The 24,371-nt window shown below is 41.9% G+C and overlaps 1 protein-coding gene across 3 annotated transcripts in view; it reads left to right on the top strand.

Moving 5' to 3' along the window:
• Positions 1 to 10,867: 10,867 nt before the first annotated feature.
• The window catches only part of JMY (junction mediating and regulatory protein, p53 cofactor), a 70,175-nt gene continuing 56,671 nt past the window's right edge, over positions 10,868 to 24,371 (top strand). For all 3 annotated transcript variants that reach the window (XR_012627179.1, XM_074856697.1, XM_074856696.1), the window contains exon 1: positions 10,868 to 12,138. Coding sequence is in view for 2 of the 3 variants with exons in the window: in XM_074856697.1 (XP_074712798.1) it covers positions 11,119 to 12,138 (1,020 nt within the window). In the remaining variant the exon portion in view is untranslated. The remainder of the gene's footprint in view (positions 12,139 to 24,371) is intronic.

Here is a 24,371-nt window from a genome sequence, read left to right as displayed (position 1 = left end):
TACCAACAGGAACTAGAATAACAACTCAGAATTCTTTAGATGTTGCATCAACAGCAAAGGATGTTAAGGTGTGTTTGTCATATTATGCAATTCTAGGAATAAAGATTGACTGGAAAAGGTGTCAGCTGGTAATTAATGACAAGCACATGAGAAATCATTAATAAAAACTATGGATGACCAGCTTCTTTGCAAAAGAAAACAAGACCATACCAAAGATACAATACCATAATAAAAATTGGTTTATCTTATGTATGTTTTATTATGTTAAAACCAAACAGGTGATTATTAAAATATATGATAATAACTTCCAGTGTCATTAGGTTTCATTTCAGCAATGTCAGGTATGGAGCAAATTTGTTGGAACAGATGCTGAAAGTAAACCTTGGTAATACGAGAAGCAGAGCCTAGCTAGCAATGCTGAAGTGCCAGTCTCAGAGCACACTGCTATGTATGCTACGCTAGCCTGATCTTCTGAGAAACAAGGCTTACACAATTGCCACCCATCAGTCTATGTTCCTGCCACTCCACACCTAATAATATTTGAGTGTGCTGGCCATTTTTTGCACTGAATTGCAAAGTAATTCAGGTTGGATGAGTCCAACTGCTGAAGTATCCAAAGGTAAATTAACTTTAACAATGTTGAATCACAAAATGATTCAGACTGGATGAGAACTCAAGAGGTCATCTGGTTAAACTGGTGAAGTGTCAATGGGTAAATGCGTTTTTTACAAGTTTTTAAAAAATCTGCCATTATACATAACTTATGCTTTGTATCAGCTGACCAACCAAGACACTCATACCTGTACTAACATAGCTTTAGGTGAGTCATAGCACATACTGATGCTTAACCAGATGGGGTGGTGCCTTGAGGGGGTGCAGGGTGAGTTAGGACATTGAATTGAGGATACAGAACATAAATCTGTAAGAAAACAGTTTTGAATATTCTGTTGCTCATAGAATAAATTGTTTGCCTGAGGCATAGCTGTAAGAACTGAAAGCAGTAAGACTCATTAAATGGGCTACAGAATAGTAGCATAAAATCTGACACAGGTAACCTTCTAATTTCCGTTAAAAAGGCCATGTTTCATCTCCGCCTACAAACATCTTTATAAAGTAATGATATGGACATTGTTTCTATTCTGAAGGGCCCGCAATCAGAAGGTGAATTTTTGTGCAGACAGTTTGAGATACTGCTTGAGATAAAAAATATTTATTTCTAAAAATAAAAGCTGCTGTTCTTTTCTACAAGCCCAATTTTCTTTCAACCCAGCTATTCATCAGCAATCACGTGACAGTAATAAAGAATCAGAGAAACAACCACTTTCTACAAATGCTGAACATTATTTGGATACAGAAACATGTATTATTTCTAATACTATGCCCTCTTCCATCCCACATCCTTGAACTTGGCTGCTTCACTGCAGAATGCCTACTTACAGGCTTGTCAAACAAAAATGCCCAGTGACATTACAAAAAGAAACAAAAATCATCTCCCCTTCATCACTCTTGTTTAAACTACAAATTATAGCTCCGTGTGATCACTCTCAGACTTTGCTACTCTTCAAAATCTGATAATCTGGATTTAAGGAGGGATTTTATCCATCCACTGGCAAGCATGGAGGCACCTCAACAGAAGGTTTGTACTTCATTTTACCAGGACTGTTTCCCTTCCTAGTGCTGGCAGTGGTGTCACATGGCAATTCAGCTGAAGATGGAACCAGATGAAGACACCATCTGCTTCTGCTGTACTGAGTAACTGGATCAGACTCAAGCATGTAGCAGCTTCGGATGTAGCTATGTCTACAGACAGCAGCTGATGCTATCCAGTATTTCTCCAGAACAGTTTAATCAGGATGAGAACTTCTTTCGTAAGTGAAGCTAAATATCAGGCCTTCTACTGATGTCTAGAGGAGAACACCTCAGATCTCCTACATGTAGGGGGTCTCATCCTGACATGCTTTGATATGAACACTCAGGATGAAGTCTTGCCCATACCGTCAGCAGCATTATTGTGACATCTCCCTCAAGCTGAGTTTGTGCTGTTGCGCGGAGTGTTCCCATGGCGCTCTGGAGAATTTTGTTGCAAGAATTTCTTGCTAGTGTGAATTTCTTTACCCAGCAGGCTGCCCTCTGTCTTGAACTGTCTTCAATCTCATTGGATCCCAAAATGCTGGAACACGTATCTGCCAAACTATTGCTGCTATCAGTAGTTATTTCTGCTCAAAAGCTGGTAAGGCTTTAAACTTCACTCCAGCCTGCTGACTTGCACTTTACTAGAAGACAGAATTTCAAAATGCTTAGGAAACTACTCTGTGCTTAGTAAACATCATACAAGTCTAGTAATTTTTATTTTCTGAAGTCTGTTAATACTGGCGTTAATCTACCTTGTGTTTTAGCTTCTTCCTCAACTCTGCCGCTACCTTAGTATACTCTGTTGCTGTTCTGCCAACCAAAAACTAATTTTCCAAGATGTTGCTTTCCAAAGGCTTTAACTATGTCTACACTGTAGCCAGAGCTGTGACTGAATCCTGCACAAATGTACACAGGGCAGCTTTAACACAAACACGTTGGGTATGTAGAAGAGCATAGCTGAAATAATACCAGGGAAATTACATAGAGTCTGGAGATACACTAGTTTCTGTGGTAGTTTCTGTGGTGAGGCTAGCAAGTGACTCAAAACGCACTGGGCATCCATGAGACAGTGAGTGAATAATAAAATCAGTAAGTATTCATGGGCTTCCCTGACCTATATGAAAGAGGGCCAGAATGATAAACACAATAATATTTTGGTATAAAGAAGAATTATGACAGTGTTCTTGTGATTATAGATCACAGATACTTAATTTGATAATGGATTATGTTTAGAATCTTAAGCAATACAGAGAAAGCAATGAGGATTAACTGGACAGCAAAAGACAGATTTCCTGACACCCCCTGAAGGTGTTGTCTTGATTGGAGATCAAATTCCTTGTCTGGTTAAGACAGCTTTGAAAGTCACAAACAATGCAAACAAATTCTGATGCTTTCTTGGCTGAGTGCAGATTTTTGTCACCTTAATAGATTAAATTTATCAGATTTGAGCTAAGACCTCTTGAGTATTGGCTAGAAAAGGTAAATTTACCCCTTAATCATGTAATTGAGTAATTAAGGTCCATTACTCAATCTATTCTTAGCCTTTCAGGGAATGTATTTAGAAATTTTGCCATCCACACTGTGACCCAAGGACAGCATTGGCTGTGCTTACAACAGTCTGTTAGGCTCATCTCAGCTGGTGTATAATGCAATGACATAAGCCCTGCAGAATCTTGCAGGGGTCAAATGGCCTGGAAACATACTGGAAATATGAGTGACTCATCCAGAGTTCAAAGCTTTCCTCCCTCAGACCAAAGGAACAACAGCATACATGTTTATGGGAAATGCCAAGATCACACATTAAAAAGGTAAGTGGTTGCAGTGTGCTGACCTTGGCTGTCAGGTGCCCACCAAGCCACTCTATCACTCCCCCTCTTCAGCTGAACAAGGGGGGAAGAAAATACGACAAAAGGACAGCAATTACCATCACAGGCAAACCGATTCATCTTTGGGAAATGAATTTAATTTATTGCCAATCAAATCAGAGTAGGATAATGAGAAATAAGAACAAAACTAAAGGCACTTTCCCCCCACCTCTCCCTTCTTACCAGGCTCAACTTCACACCCGATTGCTTTACCTCCTCCCCGCAAGTGGTGCAGGGATACGGGGAAGGGGGGTTGTGGTCAGTTCATCGCACGTTTTCTTTGCCACTCCCTCCTCCACACACTCTTTCCCTGCTCCAGCCTAGGGTCCCTCCCATGGGAGACAGTTCTCCACAAACTTCTCCAATGTGGGTCCTTCCCACAGGTTCTTCATGAACTGCTCCAGCACAGGTCCCCTCCACGGGGCGCAGTCCTTCAGGAACAGACTGCTCCTGGTCACAAGTCCTGTCAGCAAACCTGCTCCAGCATGGGCTCCCGTCTTCATGAGGCCACAGGTCCTGCCAGGAGCCTGCTCCAGCATGGACTTCCCACGTGGTCACAGCCTCCTTCAGGTATCCACCTGCTCTGGCGTGGGGTCCTCCACAGGCTGCAGGTGAAGATCTGCTCCACCATGGATCTCCACGGGCTACAGGGGCACAGCCTGCCTCACCGTGGTCTTCACCACGGGCTGCAGGGAAATCTCTGCTCTGGCAGTTGGAGCACCTCCTCTTCTTCCTTCTTCACTGACCTTGGTGTTTGCAGAGTTGTTTCTCTCCCATATTCTCACTCCTCTCTTCCAGCTGCTGTTGTACAGCAGTTTTTATCCTTTCTTAAATATGTTATCCCAGAGGCACTGCCACTGCCACTGATGGGCTCAGCCTTGGACAGCAGTAGGTCCATCTTGGAGCCAGCTGGCATCGGCTCCGTTGAACATGGGGGACGCTTCTGGCATCTTCTCACGGAGTCCACCCCTGTAGCCTTGCTACTAACGAAAGCCACATAAACGAAATACAGTATTTGAAAGCTAAGTGGTATTCAACCCACTCTTTTCACCTAAAAAGTAATCCAGATTTCTTCAGATAAATCTTGTTCCATACAAATTATTTTAGTGTAGGCCTGGTATGATCTTGCAGACATACCAGGACTGTCAGGCTATCGATCTCTCCATCAGAGTATCAGGGATGGAGAGGATGAAACCTCTAAGACTATTTAAAAACATCTGAACTGTTTTCTTGTCATATGTTCCACTCATTAATCAGAAGGCAGAGTGTATTCACTGTCACAGGAACTATAATTTCCTTTTTTAAGATATTTCGTCTGTTATAACTTGATGCTTCTTCTGTGGTTTGTGGCTTTCCTGCCTAGTTACAAATGTTCTTGATTGAGTTGAACTGTAGATGTGGCTAAACATATTGCTTCCTCTTTCCTTGAATAATATCTTCCAATGCTCCACTAGAGTCTTGATATTGTTGTACAGCTCAGTACACTGTATTCAGAGCCAAATAGGCATTTACTTTATAGATCAATATTTTGAGGAATCTCAAAACATTATGACTGGACTTTTTCACTCTTATCCTCAAAGAAAATATGATTTTTGGGGATCTGTTTGATAGAATTATCTTTGTTTAATTATGAGATATTAAACATGACAAAAAGTGGGGGTTTTTATGTTAGAAATATTTATTGCACTTTTGCACTTAAGACAAAAATCAAATATGTTTAAAAAATGTTCTATTTCTCAAAGCTACAAATTGTTCTGTTATCAGATTCATTTTCCCTATCCCCATGTGTGTGGGTGGAGCACATAAGAATATGATTTCTGTAAACAAACAAGTTGACAAATTGCTTTGTAAAACACTTTGTAAAGAAAGCTGCAAGCACCAACACTCCCAAATCATCCAGTCTGCAAAACAGGACTGCTCCAATCGCCTCTCTTGTTGCACTGTTTTCTATCTACCACAGAGAGTACTGATAACTTTCATGCAATTTAGTAAAATTCTTGTTAGTTAAACTTAAAATTTTCCCACTACAATGACAAATTTAGATTGGAAACTTAGAGTTTTGTATCATCTGAGCTTTCAAAGAAGGATTTTCAAGTATTACCAACATAATTTTTACTCCATTAAGCTCATTCTGCCTTTCACTTGAACAGACAAAATAACTCTGCCAGTGTACTTGTTTGGCTAAAAGAGAGATTAATTTTATGAATGATCCCTTTCAAGTAAAGATTGATTTATATTTAAACTACTAGGTCCTCTCAGCAGTAAACTAGAGATTACACCACATGTTCAGTTTATCACACATTTGTAAATCTTACCACACAGTAATAACTCCCTATTTTTTACAACTGCAATAATATTTGGTTGCAGAAAATTCTTCAGTTTAAAGCCAGCATAAATATCCAAACGATACAGTTTCCTCCATAAAATGGATGGACTATCACATGCACTGCAGCTATACTGGTTCTGCTGTACAATGCAATTCCTTGACCTTGGAAACTACCCCAAATCTCTTATATCAAAGCTTCCAGAATTTCAAGTGCAGATACAACTATTATTAGAAAGTATGGTTTCGGGTGGATGTTTCATTGCTACTAAGCCATCACAAAGTCAACAGTGCATTCATGCAGCCAGCTTCTTGTCTCACTTCACACAGACTCTCAAAATCACTCTTAAAACTTTTGCCAGAAAAAAGATTCCCACTAACAACAAACAGACTTTGCTATTTGGCTTTCTCACAATAAAATTTTAATCATACTGAATATGCATATTAAAAGTGCTTGTCCAGCATTGCTGTGTTAAGCACGATACTTAACAGCAATTTCAGGACACCTAAAAATACTCCCAATGCTACGGTACTTTGAAGCATGCTACTGAATATTCTTCCCCCTTCATCTCAACTACTGTGAGAAATTGCACATCTGGTTAACTGAGAATACAATAGTCTTGTATTTGGACAGAAATCATCTTGCAACAACAGTCATCTGCAATTAATCAAACTTTAAATCAGCTTTCCCAGATGAGAACTGGTTTTCTCAAAACTGCTTTGTACTAAAGCTACTTCATCAAAGGTGTTCAAAGATTCAGATCCAGAAGGGTATAATTTCAGTTCAGCCTGCAGCATGCTGTAGGAGTCACACACTAGGTGCAGGAATGTCTGTACAAACACAGACTACTTCTGTTCTTGTTCACAAAATCAGCATGCAGAAGACAACTTAGGCAGCATTGGGTGAGATCACTTTGCAGTGGTTTGGGTTATTCAATCCATGTAGGACCTAACATTTTATGCCTGGCAATTATTAATCCACCTCACACGTGCGAGTAAGTATGTATGTGCAGTTCCATAGGGTTTCATCCCACCACCAGCCCAGTTCTGCATTTATTATATACAGATCTGCCTAGGCAGGCTGCCTTTTGTGCTGAATTTGGATTCTGTGGTTTCCTTGTTCTCCCAACACCAGCCTGAACTGAGATCATGTCTGAAAACTAGCAGATACAGGCTCAGGAAAATGATACTGCAAGGCAGAAAAAGCACAGAGTTACTCCTGGAAGTCCGAAAATCTACTCTTCACTGGCTTGCTAATTCAAGATCTTATTAAATATCACTGCTTGGAGACTGCCCAGGGATAGCAAAAACTCAAAGTACTCCTTGACTTAAAAGTGCTGGTGCTTGACCCAATTCTTAAAAAAAGAAGATAGGACATCAATTGAATTCCTAACCTTACATTTCAGCTCACTAGCAACAGGATGCTTGTGGCTCTCAGAAAACCTTGGCTCTATAAAATGTAATAATCCAGCTTGTCAGCTGTAACTGCTACTTCCAACAGCTCTGTTGGTAAGGTTAACTAGGCCTCTCCTGTGTGCAGTTTGCACGATAGCGAAGGGATCCTCATGTGCTGAAGTGCCATGTCCTCAGCAGCAGCAAGGCAGCAGTTCCCTGGGTTTTCTTCAGAGACACTCCCCAGTAGTTCTTTCAGTTGCTGCAAACTTGTCACCTTTTTAAGGTGTGGGAATCAACCACAGGTCAGCCTGATTGGGTGCTACCTAACCCACTTCTGTTTAGTGATGAAGAGTACACCCTACCACAAGTCCTATTCAGAAGGCAATTTAGGTCTTTAAGAATGTCATTTTAATTATTTGCTGGTTTATTCAGTAGGAATCAGTGATGTACTTCCTCTAACCACCCTTAAGAACAATTCACCAACATCTGAAAAGCCTGCCCTTTTTATTTTTATGAATAAAAATTTATGCATGTCCCCCAGTACAGAAATCACTGTGAAGGCTACTCAGTGCTCCTTGATAATGTGATTTTGAAAAATTGCTATCTCCTTGCAGGTTTTTCTGTAAGGGTACTATTTTGGCAAAATGTAATAGCTATTCAGAGCTGATGGCACAGCTTTTCTGCTGCATGAAAAGGGGGATGTCAGAAACTTGATTGCAGCTGAACGATTTTCAGACTAGTTTTCAGCCAGCTCCAAAATGTGGCTTGCCCCTCTGCTATCTGAGAACAGCCAGGCTAATACTGCTTCAAAGGCCTCAGCCTCTACTGTAATGTACCTGAAATACCAAGACTCTGATCCTTTGGCTGATGAGAAATTGTGAGTCCATGCTTAATTCTCTTAAGCCTGGAGAAAGAGAGAGAGAGATACCTATATATATGTGTTTGTGTGTATATATATATATAGTTCAAGATTCATTGTTTTAATTTTCCTTTCATGCGTTACTAAAGACAAAATTGAATTGCTTCTTACACACAACTCCGGAAAATAGTTTCTGAATACTTAACAGAAGGAAACTATTTCATAGAATCATAGAATGGTTTGGGTTGGAAGGGACTTTAAAGATCATCTAGCTCCAAGCCCCCTGCCATGGGCAGGGACACCTTCCACTAGATCAGGTCACTCAAAGCCCTGTCCAACCTGGCCTTGAACACTTCCAAGGAGGGGGCATCTACAACTTCTCTGGACAACCTGTTTCAGTGTTTTGCCACCCTCACAGTGAGTAATTTCTTCCTTACATCTAATCTAAATCTACTCTCTTTCAGTTTAAAGACATTACCCCTCATACTATCACCACACTCCCTGATAAACAGTCCCTCCCTATCTTTTATGTAGGCCGCCTTTCAGTACTGGAAGGCCACTATAAGGTCTCCCCGGAGCCTTCTCTTCTCCAGGCTGAACAAGCCCAACTCTCTCTGTCCTCATAAGGGAGGTGCCCCAGTCCCATGATCATCTTCATTGCCTCCTCTGGACCAGCTTGAGCAGGTCCATGTCCTTCTTATGCTGGGGGCCCCAGAGCGGGACACAGCTGGAGGTGGGATCTCATGAGAGCAGAGTAGAGGGGCAGAACCACCTTCCTCGACCTGCTGGCCATGTTTCTCTTGGTGCAGCGAAGGATGCTGACTCATATTCAGTTTTTCATTCACCAATATCCCCAAGCTGTTCTCTGCAGGGCTGCTCTCAATGCATTTATTGCCCAACCTGTACCCATGTTTGGGATTGCCCTGACCCATGTGCAGGACCTTGCACCTGGCCTTGTTGAACTTCATGAGGTTTGCACAGGCCCACCTCTCCAGCCTGCCCAGGTCCCTCTGGACGCCATCCCTTACCTCCAGCGTGTCAACCGCATCACACAGCTTGATGTCATTGGCAAACTTATTGAGGGTGCACTCAATCCCACTGTCGATGTTGCTGACAAAGATGTCAAATATATTTTCTCTACCAATGTATTCTTTGCTTGCTTGCTTGGCCATGTCTACATGGGGTATAATCAAATGTTCCAGATCATTTCACAGGTGCTTTGATCTGATGCCTAAATTTACGGTAAAAGAATGCTTCTCTCCAAGATGTACAGCACAGATCACCCTTAGCTTTAGAACACAGATATGGTCCTTCCTCTGGCTGCTGAGCCGTAACTTCCTCCTAACAGCTGTGACTTCGGGCATTCCAGACATAACCCTGATTCTCCTGCATATACAAGGTGGCTTTGTTAATGACCAGAGAATGTTTGGATTGCCAGAGGCCCTTCTTAAATACTTCAGCCTCCATGGACAGGATGTTAGTCAATACAGTAACTTTAAAAAAAAGCTGTGACTCACTCTTGCTTCTCGGGCAAATGCAAATGAAAATACTTTTGTTTCCCCTGTGTCCTTTAATTTGGAACAGGACAGTACCACAGATGGGCCAACGCATATTGTCTACTGATCTTATTTTTGATGCAAGTATTTTGGGATTGTTATAGCAAGAAGTTTTTTTTTTTTATTTATACAAGAGGAGAAATGGAGTATCCCAAAGGGCACCAGGAAACCAGTCCTTGGCCTTGAAATTGCAGATGATTAACCATTCAGACATACTTCAGAGAGTTGTCTGTCCTGGCTTACTGTAACCTACGTGTTCTGCAATACACTTGTAAGCCTTGGAAAGCACTGCAGTCACTAGCAATTCTCAAGTGGGCCTGGCCAAGATGAGCATAAAAAGCCATGTCTCAGTGCAGTTAACTTCACTTACCAAACTACACAATTGCCCAAGACAGCTATTTCAGAGCATGCCCTTGTCTCCAGGTTTTGTCACAGATGCTGTCACAGAACGTTCTACCTCTAGCCAGAATTAAGTCAAACGACTAAACGAGCTTCCGAAGCACCACATCCTCCCCTGCAGAAAATCATAGAAACAAATCCCCTCTAGGTATCATTCCCCTGTGAGATGACTTGTTGCCTGGATGGACCTCCATACCTAAAAGCCTTCTGCCAGCTTGGGGGCAGAGGCCCTGCAAAGCTGCACTTACTGCAGGCCCCTGGAGAGCAGGCAGGGGAGCTGCAGTGCAGGACCGCTGAGGCCAGCGTGCCCCACGGGGCTCACCGGGAGTTACCTGCAAGGCCAAAGCCGCGGCAGGCAAAGCCGCGCCGCCTCAGAAGCTGCCCGGAGCAGCGCTCGTTGGCCCCCAACTGTCCCCGGGAGCCGCGGTGCAGGCACAGCAGACGCGGCAGCCTTCCCCCGGCCCCGCTCCTCTTAGCTCCCGCGCGTCCACCCAGCCCGGCCCCACCCCCTCACGGCCGCGGCCCGGCACGTGCCTTTCCCAGCATGCGGCGCGGGGCGCCCGAGCGGCCGCGTCGTACGTCCGAGGGAAGGGGCGGGGACGGGCATCACCCTCCCCCCGCCCACCACAGTCGCGCGGGGGGAGGGGGCGGGGGGGGGGCCGGGAGACCGCGAGCGTGGCCGGCGGCGAGGAGGCGCGCGCGAGACGTCAAGCGTCACCCATCATCCTCCGTCGGAGAAACCCGGGCGGCAGCCAATGGGGAAGGTGTCCTGCGGGGCGGGGGGCGGAGCCTCGGGAGGCCGCGGGGCGGGGCCGGCGCTGAGTTGCCGCAGCGCCACCGCCGCTTGTAAACAGATCCTGCCCCACGTGACGCGCGTGAAGTACCTGTGCGGGGCACCGAGCATTGTCCGCCGCGGCGGCAGGTTGATGACCACCGGCGGCGGCGGGATTCCTCGGCCGCGGGCTCCGAGCAGAGAGGAGGTGATTCCTCTCCGCCCTCCCACCTCACCCCCCCTCGCCGCCCCGGCGGGGATTCGGCGCATCCTCCCCGCTCGGCGCCTGCCCCGGCCCCCCGCCGCTAAGATGGCTGATGGTGGGCAGTGAGGCGGCGCGCGGGGTTGCGGGAGCCGTTGCCGGCCGGCGAGCGGCGGGGCAGGCGGCGGCGGCTGACGGGACGGGAGCGGGGAGGGTGGGGGGAGCGTGTGGGAAGCCGCGCAGCGCCATGTCCGCCTTCGCCCTGGAGGAGACGCTGGAGGCCGACTGGGTGGCCGTCAGGCCGCACGCCTTCCAGGAGCGGGAGAAGCACAAGTTCGTCTTCATCGTGGCCTGGAACGAGATCGAGGGCAAGTTCGCCATCACCTGCCACAACCGCACGGCGCAGCGCCAGCGCAGCGGCTCCCGTGAGCTTCGCCGCGGCGGCCCCGCCGGCCCCGAGGCCAGAGCCGCCGCCAAGGCCGGCAGCCCCGCGGCGCGTGGGGACGCCGGCCTGCCGCGGGGCTCCTCGCGTCCCCGCGCCGAGCCGTGGCTGCGGGGCTCCGAGCGGGGCGCGGCGGCCGAGGCGCTGCCGAAGAGTCCGCTGCGCGCCAAGAGCAGCCCGGCCCGGAGGCCGCAACGGGGCCCGGAGGCGGCAGGTGCCGCCGAAGAGATCGAAGTGCTGGAGCTGAGGAAGGAGGAGGCGGCCGCCGCGCTGTCTCTGCCGCCCTCACCGCTGCAGGCAGCCGAGCCGGCCGCTCCCGATGCGGAGCCCGCGGGGGAGGAGTGCAGCTGGGCCGGCCTCTTCTCCTTCCAAGACTTGCGGGCCGTGCACCAGCAGCTGTGCTCGGTGAACTCGGAGCTGGAGCCCTACCTGCCTGCCTTCCCCGAGGAGCCCTCGGGCATGTGGACGGTGCTCTTCGGAGCCCCGGAGCTGTCTGAGCAGGAGATGGACGCTCTCTGCTCCAGACTGCAAGTTTACTTGGTCCACAGCTTGGACACCTGCGGCTGGAAGATCCTTTCGCAGGTACTCTTTACCGAGACTGATGACCCCGAAGAGTATTACGAGAGCCTGAGTGAGCTGCGACAGAAGGGGTACGAGGAGGTGCTGCAGCGGGCCCGCAGGCGAATCCAGGAGGTGAGGCTACTGCATGGTCCAGATAACTCCACGTTAGCGTTACCTTTGCCTTACACTGTGACATCTTCTTTAGTTTTTATCTCGAGCTGCTCCCCTCTACTTCTGCAGAATTGATCGAACCATGGGACAAAAAAAATAAGCACAGGAAAACTGTCTAGTTTAAAAAAACAAAAAAAAAAAGCTTTGAGAATCTCAGTAAGAAAATGAGGCTTAACGTTTCCAGGATCTCTGGGCCTGGATTTAAGAAGGTGCAGATTTCCCTGGTTGTGTGAGTACTCAGTACTTTATTATGTGCAGTCAAATGTGGAAGTTTGTGAACAAGTATCTGATGGATTTGGCAAGGTCTCACAGATTTTTGGTTTTGCATTGCTTTGCAGCAGGACGTGTTGGCATCTGAATTTTTCTGTTTAACGGGAGCAGTAACATGGTGTTTATTTTGACAGTACAGTTTAGACACTTGAGGCCAAAAAATTCTAGGTTCCTACAAGCTCTGGGCGCTGAATTTGGTATTTCAAGTGAGATGATGTTTTCTAGTGTAATTAGAGTAACTACAGTTTTTGTTCAGCTGGTAAGTTCTTAGAGTTGGCGTTTTGAAAACCAAGCTGTCAGGTCCTAGCAAGTATTTCCTGCGTCGACGTTGCTAGTGTCTGGCAAGACCTGAATGTTTCAGGACACACCCTCTCTCGTACCATACACTGTTTAGACGAAAGTAGTTGAGGAGGTTCTGCTATTTATCTTCTAGCATCGGTGTGTGAGAATTTTTTTCACATCTTTGTGGGCTGAGGTATATGAGGACCTGGATTTCCCCAGTGTAAAAGGAGAATTTTACACTTGTTCTTATGTTTCAGTCACCTCTGTCCAGAACGTACCAGGGTCTGTCTAGTTGTGGCTATGTGTATGAATCAGGTTATGGAGTTGTTTATTTTTGCAAATGCCATCTAAATTCTGTTGTATGCTTATAGGTCAAGTTTGGCTGCTTTGGCTGCCAGTGTATATCCTACCAGTGTTGTGTGTTCAAAAATGAGTGGTGGTCAACGTTTTTCCCTTGATGGAGTATGAGCGTGTCTGCTTGTTGTCTGTCTTGATGGCATAGTTTTGAGTCTTTGTAGGATTCAGGCCGAGCTTTTCCTTAGTGACTGGAGTTACAGAGTGTGAGAAAATTGTTTTATCAATGATGAGATCATGGTAAGAGCATCCAAGTGTAGCATTGTCAAGTAAAAGTTTATTTCCAAATGGTTATGTTAGGGTATATCATTGTGATTTTTCTTTTTTTCATGGCTATTTAAAGGACTGGATTAATCCTTGCTAATTTTGGTATACAACTGGTAATTAGTCTAATAGTCCTCTGCAGTAGTTTTAGTCCAGAGAATATGAAAACATACTGTCTTTTGCTTCTTTGTTTGACTGCGTGACTGCTTGAGAGTGTGTGCTTAGATTGACTTAGGCTTCAGCTCAGCAGTTTTTATAAGGACCTGAGCAGGGCAAGAGAAGTTCCTGTTAAACATACGGAGTTTGGGAACCAGATACCTGACTCAAAGCACATGATGTTTTTGATGAAACACTAATTCAGAATTACTGAGCAAGAACTGTTTGTTTCTTGGAGAATCTCAACTTCTATTTTGTTAGTGCTGGTACTATTGGCAAAAAATAGATCACTAATGAGTAGGCAATGCAAGCTTTATCCGTCAAGATCTCTAAAACTACAACATCTTACTCTGTTAATGTTCCAAACATGGTGCAGACAAAATAGCAGAGACGATGTTTGTATTTGACTACAGTACAACCTTCCTTTCCCATGGTGACCAATCCAGTAGTGTACCTAAAGTCAGTACAACTGTACTTCTGTCAGTTGTGTAAATCGATCCTTCTTTAATTAAAGGTAGTTCATGTTTAAGAAAAGAAACCAATAGAATGACCTGCTCTTTCCCTCTTGGCTCTCAGGTTTCTCTTTTCCTTACCTTGTAGTGGTTTACTTTGGCCACAGGAAATGTCTTTCTTTTAAGCAAATACTGATACTGTTTGTCATTGCAATTCTAAGCAAATGAAGCAATGGATGATGGGTAGTGTTAGGTACTTATGAAGTAAAGGTTTTTTGTACTTTAAAGAAAACCCACTGAATCTATTTTTCATCTCTCACTTAAATTTACTTTTCCATCTGTGCTTGAAGTCTGCGTGTTAGCTGTTTGCAGGAATGTTGGATTCCTGCAATTTTAAATGATTTTACTTCTTACCAAGAACTTTTGGGGTAAAGGGGCAGTGATTGAGCAGCATTGGTAACCAAAACATATAGGAGAATAATGAATGCGTCTTCATTAATATAAAATTGCGCAAAATACAAATTTACAACTCCAAGACCTTGGCGTAACATCTTAAAATATGCCTCTGCCATTTCACTTTTTTCCAGGACAGATTCCTCTGTGCAGTTAGAGTACTACTTGAGAAATGCTTGCAGTTTCTGCTGATTATATTCTTTGGGGTGGAGAAGCAAAGTGGGCAACAAAACCTCTCATGTACATTGTTTCAGCATCCCCTGTTTGGCCATCTGTTGCTTTCCATAAGTTACACACAAGCCCATTTATTTTCACAGCAGTTAATAATTGTTATTTTTTCTAATAGATGTTTGTCTCAATTATCAACCTTTAATAAGTCAGAAAGGTGTTGCAAGTAGAAACAGATCCAAGATGAGGAAGAAAAGTAGTTGTAGAGGAACTGCGTGATCTGGAATTATTTTCTTCTGTATAATTTGCAGTTTTGCACATCTTTTATTTTTTTCAAATAAAACTATTAATTCTGGAATAGTTTAGGAATTTAATTTATGTTAAAGTAAAAACTTGTATTTAAAGGAGCAAATATTGTTCTACCTCATTTTTGAAAAATAGTAAACACTTGTTTGGAGCCCTTCTTTAGTAAGTTTATACCTGTCTAAAAAATTCCTTGGGTGCTCAGCTAGAGATCTAAGCTCCCAAATGGGAACATGATACAGAATCAGTTAGTAACCAGATAAAAAGATGTTATTATTTCAACAGAGAGGATGCCATTGAATCCTTGTTTGGGATTCCAGCTTCTTGGCCGGTATTTCCAAATCTTGAACTTTTCATCTAGAAGGCAGATAAAGTTCGACTCTGTACTCCTGCTCCTGCCAGTTTGCTGTCTGTGTTCCTTCTATAACAGGGGAGTTTTTCTAGGATAAGTGTACATGCTTGTAAATTCTTGTGAGTATAGTAATATCAAAGATGATGTCATATCTCTTTGTCAGTGCTGTGTTGGCAAAAGGTTGCATGTAGTCTGTTTTCCTGAATAAAAAGTGGTGTTAGTATAAACTCTGGTTAAGAGGGTTTGGTGATGTAGCCATGCCACAACCATACTCCATTGTATGCTTATCCTTTTACTTGGTCTTGCATAGTGGGTTGTGAGTTTGGGAAGCCTGTCTTTACATTACATGCCTACTTCAGCATCTTTGAGTTAATGACTCCTGTGAATCTCCCTGTTCCCTATAGCTCTTAATTGCCATGGCAGTCTAAAATTTGGTAGACCATAGTCTGTAGGATTTTGAATGCCAGTTATAAAATGCTCTTGGTTTCTTGTTGCTCTGTAAAACCTATGAATTCTAGTGTCTGCAGGCAGACTGTTTTAAGACCATTTTGCACCTCTGTTCTGTGTATGTTGTTTTGAATTGCTTTAATAGGACAGTTCAGAAACACTTTTTAGTGCATGATTGAATTCTGAAGAAATTCTAAGAGCATCTTATTTTCTGTGGCTAACTTAAGACTGCCTTGAGAGTGAGGATTTACGGCTGTTTTAAATCTCCTTCCTCTGTATAGTGGAATATTTTACTAAGCATGAGGATATCCCTGAAAACTTTTATCTTATGTTGGTTAACTTAATTTTGTTTTGATTCAAGGGGCTAGAAAGGCTAAGGAAAAATAAATAAGGAAATTTAAATTTTAAAAAATTAAAAAGAAAATGAGGTAAAATAAAGGCTTGTCATTTTAGGTGTTGGAAGTTCACACCTGACTCATTCTGCAAGCATCAAACTCAATAGTGAGGGCACTGTGACACATTTTCAGATAAGCAGAATTAAATGTGGAGTAGTTCCCCCCCGTCCCTTTGCTGCAAATTATAAAAATCTTAAATCACATGGATATTTTGTTTTCAGTGTTTCAGTGAGTTTCTGAATTGTGTTCTGTATAGGTAAATCCATGTTTAAAGTTAAACACTTGCTGATGATGTGATATTACTGGAAGATGTGGTAGTAAGGTAGAGAGGGCTATAGCACTTGAGATTCTTGGACCCTTATAGCAGCAAGGATAATTAAATATGGCACAGCTTAATCATATGGTGGACTCACAGTTGCTGAAAATCTAAGATGTGATGACATACCATTTTAAAATATGTGCTTTAAAATGAGTTCTAGGAATCCAGTATTTAAAGGACATTAGACCACATTACCATAGTATTTGGTTCTCTCTTTAGTCTCTGTATTAAAACCTTTTAAGTCCTAAGCAAAGTAACTATTTACCTTTTAATTGCAAATATTTTATCTTTTATCCTTCTTCCATTTGATATCATCTTGAGTAAGAGTTTAACTTTTTCTGCTGCCCTTCCCTTTTATTTCTGTTTTATAGGTAGCAGCAGATTGTTTCAGAGATTTATAGGCTTGTGATTATAGGTTAATTAGATTTTTTTTGTTTGTTTTTGTTAGCCTTTTTGTGAGATCTGTTGATACTTGTTTCAGATTTGAAGTAATTTGTTTCTTTTTTTTTTTTCTCCCCCTTCTACAGTGCACTTATGGCATATATGTATAGACTTCATGTATTGCTTTATTAATGTCTTCAGTTTGACAAGAGCTGGCTGAAATCATGAATACTAGAGCTGTATTTGAAAGCAGCAGAATGCTTAAAATAATGTATGTTTCTTTAAAACATGGACAAGTTATATATGTATACAAAGAAAAGGACATCTGCTTGAAAAATTAGGTCTTCCTTGACAGAACTTAAGTCTTAATGAACGGTATCACTATATTCTACACAATGTACTCTTATTCTCCATGTGTGACCCTTAGGTAGTAAGCTTAGACTTAATTTTTAGAAACTGAAGACAGCAGCTAGCCAGTCTCATAGTTCATGTCTTTATCTAAATACCTGGGAGCTAAAAGAGGAAATAAAATGCAATATATGCTCTGCCTAACTGCTTAAACTGGGATTGGGGATCCATTTATGTCTTGTAGTTGGGGGACTATTCTGCTGATTGTTTTATTTGATATTCCCCTTCAAAATCTGAATTGTTTAGTTTCCCTAGATGCAGAAGTAGACTTTCCTCTGGGTTTTGTTTTAGCTGATATGCAGTTGCAGCATTTTCATATGCCAGCATATATTGAAGAGGTGTAAACAACCTATATAATAAACACTCTGTAACCCACTGTGCTCCTTGGGTTTCACAGCTCACTTAATTTCTTACCTTTTAGAGACGGTGTTGGGTTGTCTTTTCTTCATGTTTACCTTTGTTTTCTTGCATATTTTTTCTCAGATTTTCCAGCATAATTTTCTTTCTCTTCAACTGAATGTCCTACCTTCAAATCAGTGCCTTTTAATACCGCTTTCTTAATCCAGTAACAACTTTTTTCCTCTGTGTTTCTGGCTGACATAGTATTACCCAAGCACATTTAGAATTTGAAAGCAGATTCATTCTAATCACTTCATCTTTTTACATTTCTTTCTATAATATGATAAGACACTGCTTACAGAGGATCAGTGAGGTTTATGTTCTTTATATGTGTAAATATTGCTACTGCAGAGCTGAAGAAGGGACTGAAAAGCAGAGATTTTCAGAAATGCTGCACATACATTTTTTTTCTCTTTGAGGAGGTGCTTTTAACAGTGCTTGAAAAATTAGGTCTTCCTTGACAGAACTTAAGTCTTAATGAACGGTATCACTATATTCTACACAATGTTATTTTTTTAATATTAGTAGAAACATATCATTGCAGTCTACCAGGTTATTGCTGTTAGTGGAGAAAACTTCAGTCGAAATGAGGACTCAGTCCAACTAAAGATACATCTAGCAAAACTTTTTGACCTTTTCAAGAGATGAAAACTTAGCCCTAAGGAATATGGTAGAGAGAGAAGATAGGACAGGTGAAGAGGGAAGAATAATGATATTCTTAAGATTCATATTGACTAACGCAGGGATGTTATGTATCTGTATCTGAAGACTGCTATCTTCAGTCAGTAGAATAGGCAGTAGAATAAGGTGGGATGTTGAACCTGTTCCTTCAGCGGTTGAGAGTATCTTCTGAATAGGCTTAAACCTCTTCTTCCTTTATTTTCTCCAGAGGGGAATCAACTATTAGCATTTGGTGATACTTTTACTCTGGGTGATTCTGTAATGCCACACTGTATTTTTTTAATATCATACAAAAGCAAGAGAAGCAAATGAGCATGTATTGAACTCTGTAGAGGAACCTGCACCTAGAACCTGTTTTGTGATTTTTGGTTTTTTGAGCGACTGGAGTACTCAGGAGTTCTCAGTAATATCATAGAATCATAGAATGGTTTGGGTTGGAAGGGGCCTTTTAAAGATCATCTAGTTCCAACCCCCCTGCCATGGACAGGGACACCTTCCACTAGATCGGGTCACTCAAAGCCCTGTCCAGCCTGGCCTTGAACACTTCCAGGGAGGGGACATCCACAGCCTCTCTGGGCAACCTCTTCCAGGGTCTCACCACCCTCACAGGAAAGAATTTATTCCTAATATCTAATCAATCTGTCACTTTAAAACCGTTACTCTTCATCCTATCACTGCACTCCCTGATAAAGAGTCCCTCCACATCCTTCCTGTAGGCCCCCCTTCAGTACGGGAAGGCCACTATAAGATCTCCCCAGAGCCTTCTTTCCTCCAGGCTGAACAACCCCAACTCTCTCGGCCTGTCCTCATAAAGGAGGTGCTCCAGCCCCCTGACCATCTTCATGGCCTCCTCTGGACCCTCTTGAGCAGGTCCATGTCCTTCTTATGCTTGGGGCTCCAGAGCTGAACGGAGTCCTCCAGGTGGGGTCTCATGAGAGCAGAGTAGAGGGACAGAATCACCTTCCTCGACCTGCTGGCCATGTTCCTCTTGGTGCAGGCAAGGATGCAATTGGCTTTCTGGGCTGTGAATGCACATTGTTGGTTCATAGTCAGTTTTATATCCACTGATACCCCCAAGTCCTTCTCTGCAGGGCTGCTCTCAATCCACTCATTGCCCAGCCTGTATGGGTACCAGGGTTTGCCCTGACCCACGTGCAGGACCTTGCACTTGGCTTTGTGGAACTTCATGAGGTTTGCATTGGCCCACCTCTCAAGCCTTTCAAGTTTATGTAACATGCAACAGTTACATTGTTTCTCCTCTCTTTTCAAACAAAAAACCCCTAGTTAAAATCAATTGTCTTTATTTTTAAAATATTTCACAAGTTATTGTTTATGTGCTATGTAGCAAAAGCTTGTAAATAAGATATTCTGCTGATGTCAACATTTTACTGGGTTAAAAATTGAGCGTCCGGAAGTTTTGTCCTGCTACTGGTATTCAGCGTGATAGTGCTGTAGGGAAGGGGTGTATGAGGCTGACGGCAAGTGTAGGTTTAACCAGGTAATGTATACTGATCTATTGAGAGTTTTTGAGGAAGGGAGCCAAATTTAATATATATTGGAACCATTTATTTGAATTACTCATACATCTTATGTAGTACTAACATCACTGTAACCATTCAGAACAAAGATTTGAGGTAGTTCACTGAAAACCCCTGCTCTTAAGTGCAGTGCTGTTTAATAGCAAGTATGCAGGGATGTTTTAAGAATGCTGAGGAAAGAATTGTTGTGTCCTTACAGGAAGTAATAGTATGGTCTCATGAGAAACCTGGTGGTGATAATTACTAGAATATGGGTTAGTCTTTAAGAATAGTTGTGGAAGACCTTGCATAACCTGAAACAGGATTATAAAAATAAAGAAAATAGTCCAAATTCGGGCAGAAGATGGGATGTTTTCATAGTATCTTCCAGTCATAAGCTCTATAAATTAATAAGGGAAATGTGATTTGTTTTAATTAGTTTGTTGTTGAAACTTGCCCAGTTTCCATTTTCTGAAGAATTTGGGCCTGACATGTAAACCAAACCATTATTAGTTTGTCTGCAAAATTAATGAAGAATTTTAACACATGGTAGTAGATGTTAATTCAAAAAGTTTCCACAAATGTCTCCTTGTTCACTAGCTCTTGCTTGTCAACTGCGTCCATTATTATTAGTAACCTCTTATTAGAGACTCATTTGGATTTTACTTTTAGAGTAACTCTTACAGTCGTAGGCAGAAAGGTGTTTTGATGTGAAGACAGCTTCCCTGGCAAGCTAGTTTTTGAAAATCATCTTTTAGAGCTATTCAGAGTAGATGTAAATAGAACACTGGTGATGTATCTGCCTATGACTCTGCCCACCAGTTGCAAATGTTTTGGCTGAGGTTGTTTTCAGTTAAAAACCTTACACTGGTAAAACCCTATCTCTGCGTTTCCTTTCTATCCTTTTCTGTTTGTGGTATTTATGTAATAGAAGTTCTCAGATGTATGGAATTTTTTTTGTTACATATGGGCCAGACAAACATTACCCATTCAGAAAAATTTGAATGCTTAGTGGACTTTTTTTCGTCAATAAATTGCTGCTGGAAAGGTGTTAAAAACTACTTCCAGTCATTCAGTAACCTTTTTTATTTTTTCAGAAACCTGTGCTTTCTTAAGTGCATAAAAGAAACAAAAATTTACATTACCTACTGTTACAGTACTTCTCAAAGTTCATTTGTAGACAAATGTTTATATGACCTTCTTTTGGAAAAAACACTATGATATTGGTGTGAGGGAACTGGATGGTTTTTTTTTTTGTTTGAAAAATATTTAAATAACCGGTTAGCATTTGTTTGTGATGACTTGCAGACAGTTTATGTGGGACATCTAAAATTAGTAGTATCATAACTTTGCATATAAGTGTTGCATCATGACTTGTTCTGAGCTACCTTAGGGAGAGAGTATTGTAAAAGATTTTTCAGTAGCTTAGAATCATAGATTATTATGTTACAAGAAACCTCTCCGGCTTTTCTAGTTGAATCCCATGCTTAAAATAGAACTAGTTTTGGTTATGGCTTTTTTGTTTAAAAAAAAAAAACAACCCAAACTTTAAATAACATTCTGTGCTTTACATCTGTGGCTTCAGAGCCCAAATTCTTCAGCCTTCAGTAATGTAATATTTGTTTATAATCATCAGATGCCAGAATTTCAAATTGTACCATTTTGTCAGTTCAGAGTAGTATAATTCAGCAAAACCATGTGTGGGAGGAGTTTAAAAAAATCCCAAACTACTTGCAATATTGGAGCTGTTCTGGGAGAGTTGAATTAATAGGTAAATGATATGTATTATTTCAACTATGTTTTATCATGCTGTTTTATCGTGCATGGATTTTATTTCTCCATAACATTTAGACTGTGTATCCTTTCCTTTAATTTCTCCATGAAAACAGGAACAAAACAAAACCAAACAGGGAACACCACAAAATTTAAGTCTGTGTTCACCTGATACTAATATAAATTGCTTTTGTCTGAAATGTGCTGTTATGAAAGTGGTTTAGTAGTTTGTTATTACATGACATTTGCTGTTAGAGTAAGAGGAAAAATAGTGTGTGTGATACAGGATTTCAGTAGTTTCTTGATATCTTGTTTAGTCTTTTGTTAGCAATAGGGGGCTGTAAATGTGTTCTTTCTATTGGGCTTTTTCGGATGATGTATTCAATTTTTAAATAAAAACCCCCATTATTTTAGCTTAGAAACTTTAAAAATTGCATTTAGTCATGCAAAATGCTGTTTCCTTCTTAGACCTGCCTTTCCGTGATTTCACCATTGTATGAGGTGTTGTAGAGGTTGAAACAGTGTTGAACCAAATCAGCCTTGAGAAATCAGAGGGCTGTTTGAGTTACCTATCAGCTGTCTGTCGTCCAAGGTTTAAAGATGGTTCATAGCCACGTTGTTGAAGGGAGCTGAACTGCGTCATCAGCTTGCAAGTGCTGAAAGGGGGAGGATCTTGTCGCTCTCTGTTTTCCCCCCTTCAGCTTTGTGTTCCTTCCTGTTATGCTTCTCTGGCCTTGCGGTGTGCTGATTCAACTTAGTAAACCTCAGTAAATGAATCCAAGAGAAACTATAGAAATAGCTTTCTGCTGGATGCTCTCAGTTAATTTGTTGAAGGATCTGAGAAATACCAAAGCCAGTGCAGTAGAGGAAGAGGGCACATGAGAGCAGAAGGAGCAAGGGACTGGTGTGTAGTTGGAAAAAGAGAAGGAAGAGGAATTGGGATCTCCTTTTGTTAGGAGCAAGCCATTAGCTCAGCTGAGCTTTAGAAGTAAATTTACATGTATCAGTGCTTTGAATCTGGTTTTGTCACAATGCTTTTTAGATTTTTAAAAGTCTAACATTAGATTTATCAGACATTTGAGAGTATCTGCTACCATGCCAAATGCATTGTAAACTGGTAAGAGTACTAATTCAGTGCTGCTGATATGATTCCCATGAGCTGACATCAGAGTTAAATTGATTATGCCTCTTAAATCTTTTTTTCTTTCCACCAAATGTTCACCTTTTTTTTCCATAATGTTCGCTCTTTAGTGGAGTGGGTATTTGGCTAGGCCTGTGTCCTGATGTTGCAAACCTTACACAAAGAAGGATTTTAAGAGTAGCATTGCAATGCCTGCTAAGTAAATGTATTCATTGTATGCAAATATTAATTTGTTTAGACAGTTGTCAGTTTTGAGGCTCTTGAATATGTTTTCCTGACTAATAGCATAGTTCAGAAACACAGAAGAAGAGGATCTGTGGACCAAAAGTTTTTTTTTATGGCACAGCATGAACACTTATGTATGTTCTTAATCTCTGGCTTTGGGGTGTTTTTTTGATCGGACTCCTGCAGAAAAAAATTACATAGTACTCATTAGGACGTGTAAAATAAGCTCTTTGCCAAGCCTTCAGGGTGAGGTGTTGCCTAGAAGTCTTTTTGATCAGCGTTACTGTGTTCCAACTGATCAGTGAATCATTAGTGACTTTATCGTTTAGTTATTTTGCCCCTTTCCAAAGGGAAGGAGTCGTAGAGTGCCGTAGAGTAACTTTGAAATACATTATACAGATTTATTTTATTCCTCAAAGTACATTACAATGTAAATGCTTATTACTGTGTTACAAACAGCAGAAAAAAGCCTAGCACTCCTGTACAATAAGTGCTCCTATGCAATTAGCCCTTGTTTGCTATGATTTCTGTAGCTTATTTGTGGCTATGCTATTCTAAGCAATATACTAAATACTAACAAATACGTGGTTTCTAGGGGCACTCATTTGGCATGACGGTCTTAACTCAGGAGTGCCACAGCCACATCACACAGTACGGTATGGTGATCAGACAAGTACCATCTTAAAGTAAAAGCAACTTTACTGTGATGTTACACATGTTTGTCTTGTTTACAGAAAAGGAGATGTATAGTTTTTAATTGTTGTCATCTCCCTCTTGATCTTTCAGAAGAGATCTGGTGTGCCATACATTGTTGTCAGTTGGCAGCTTTAAGCCTGAGCCTTGTGATATTCCAGTGTTATATATATATATATACATACAGTTCTGCTGAGATTTCTATTTAGAATTTTGTGTGGGAGGAGATGAGTTGCATTGTTCAGTAATGATGCATACATGGAAATAATGTTTTGGCTCACTTAGCTGCATTAAAATGCTACTTCAAATTTTCTTAGCCAGTTCAGTTTTTTTCCTTTTCTAAGGACTTGTATTACAGGTAGGGTATTGAAATGAGGTGCATTTTGGTAGGCAGTGTAAATGAACTTGACAAAAGTCATTGTAACTGTCCTAGGAGCTGTTAACCCAAGTATAAATGAAGGTAACTGATACGAGTGAGAAGAGACCAGGCAATTTGCAGTGTGCTGGTTTTAGTCTTCTGGTGTGCTGTCTTGTAGTGGGTTGACCTTGGCCACCAGGTGCCCACCAAGTCACTCTATCACTCCCCATCCTCAGCTGGACAGGGTGAGAAAATAGGATGAAAGGCTTGTGGGTCGAGATAAGGACAGGGAGATCACTCAGCAATTACCATCACAGGCAAAACAGATTTGATTTGGAGAAATTAATTTATTGCCAATCAAATCAGAGAAGGATAATGAGAAATAAGAACAAATCTTAAAAAC

Source organism: Strix uralensis, chromosome Z (genome assembly GCF_047716275.1).
Source record: "Strix uralensis isolate ZFMK-TIS-50842 chromosome Z, bStrUra1, whole genome shotgun sequence".
Classification (NCBI taxonomy): domain Eukaryota; kingdom Metazoa; phylum Chordata; class Aves; order Strigiformes; family Strigidae; genus Strix; species Strix uralensis.
Note: the sequence above shows the minus strand (reverse complement) of the source record. Positions and strands in the feature narration are given on the sequence as shown.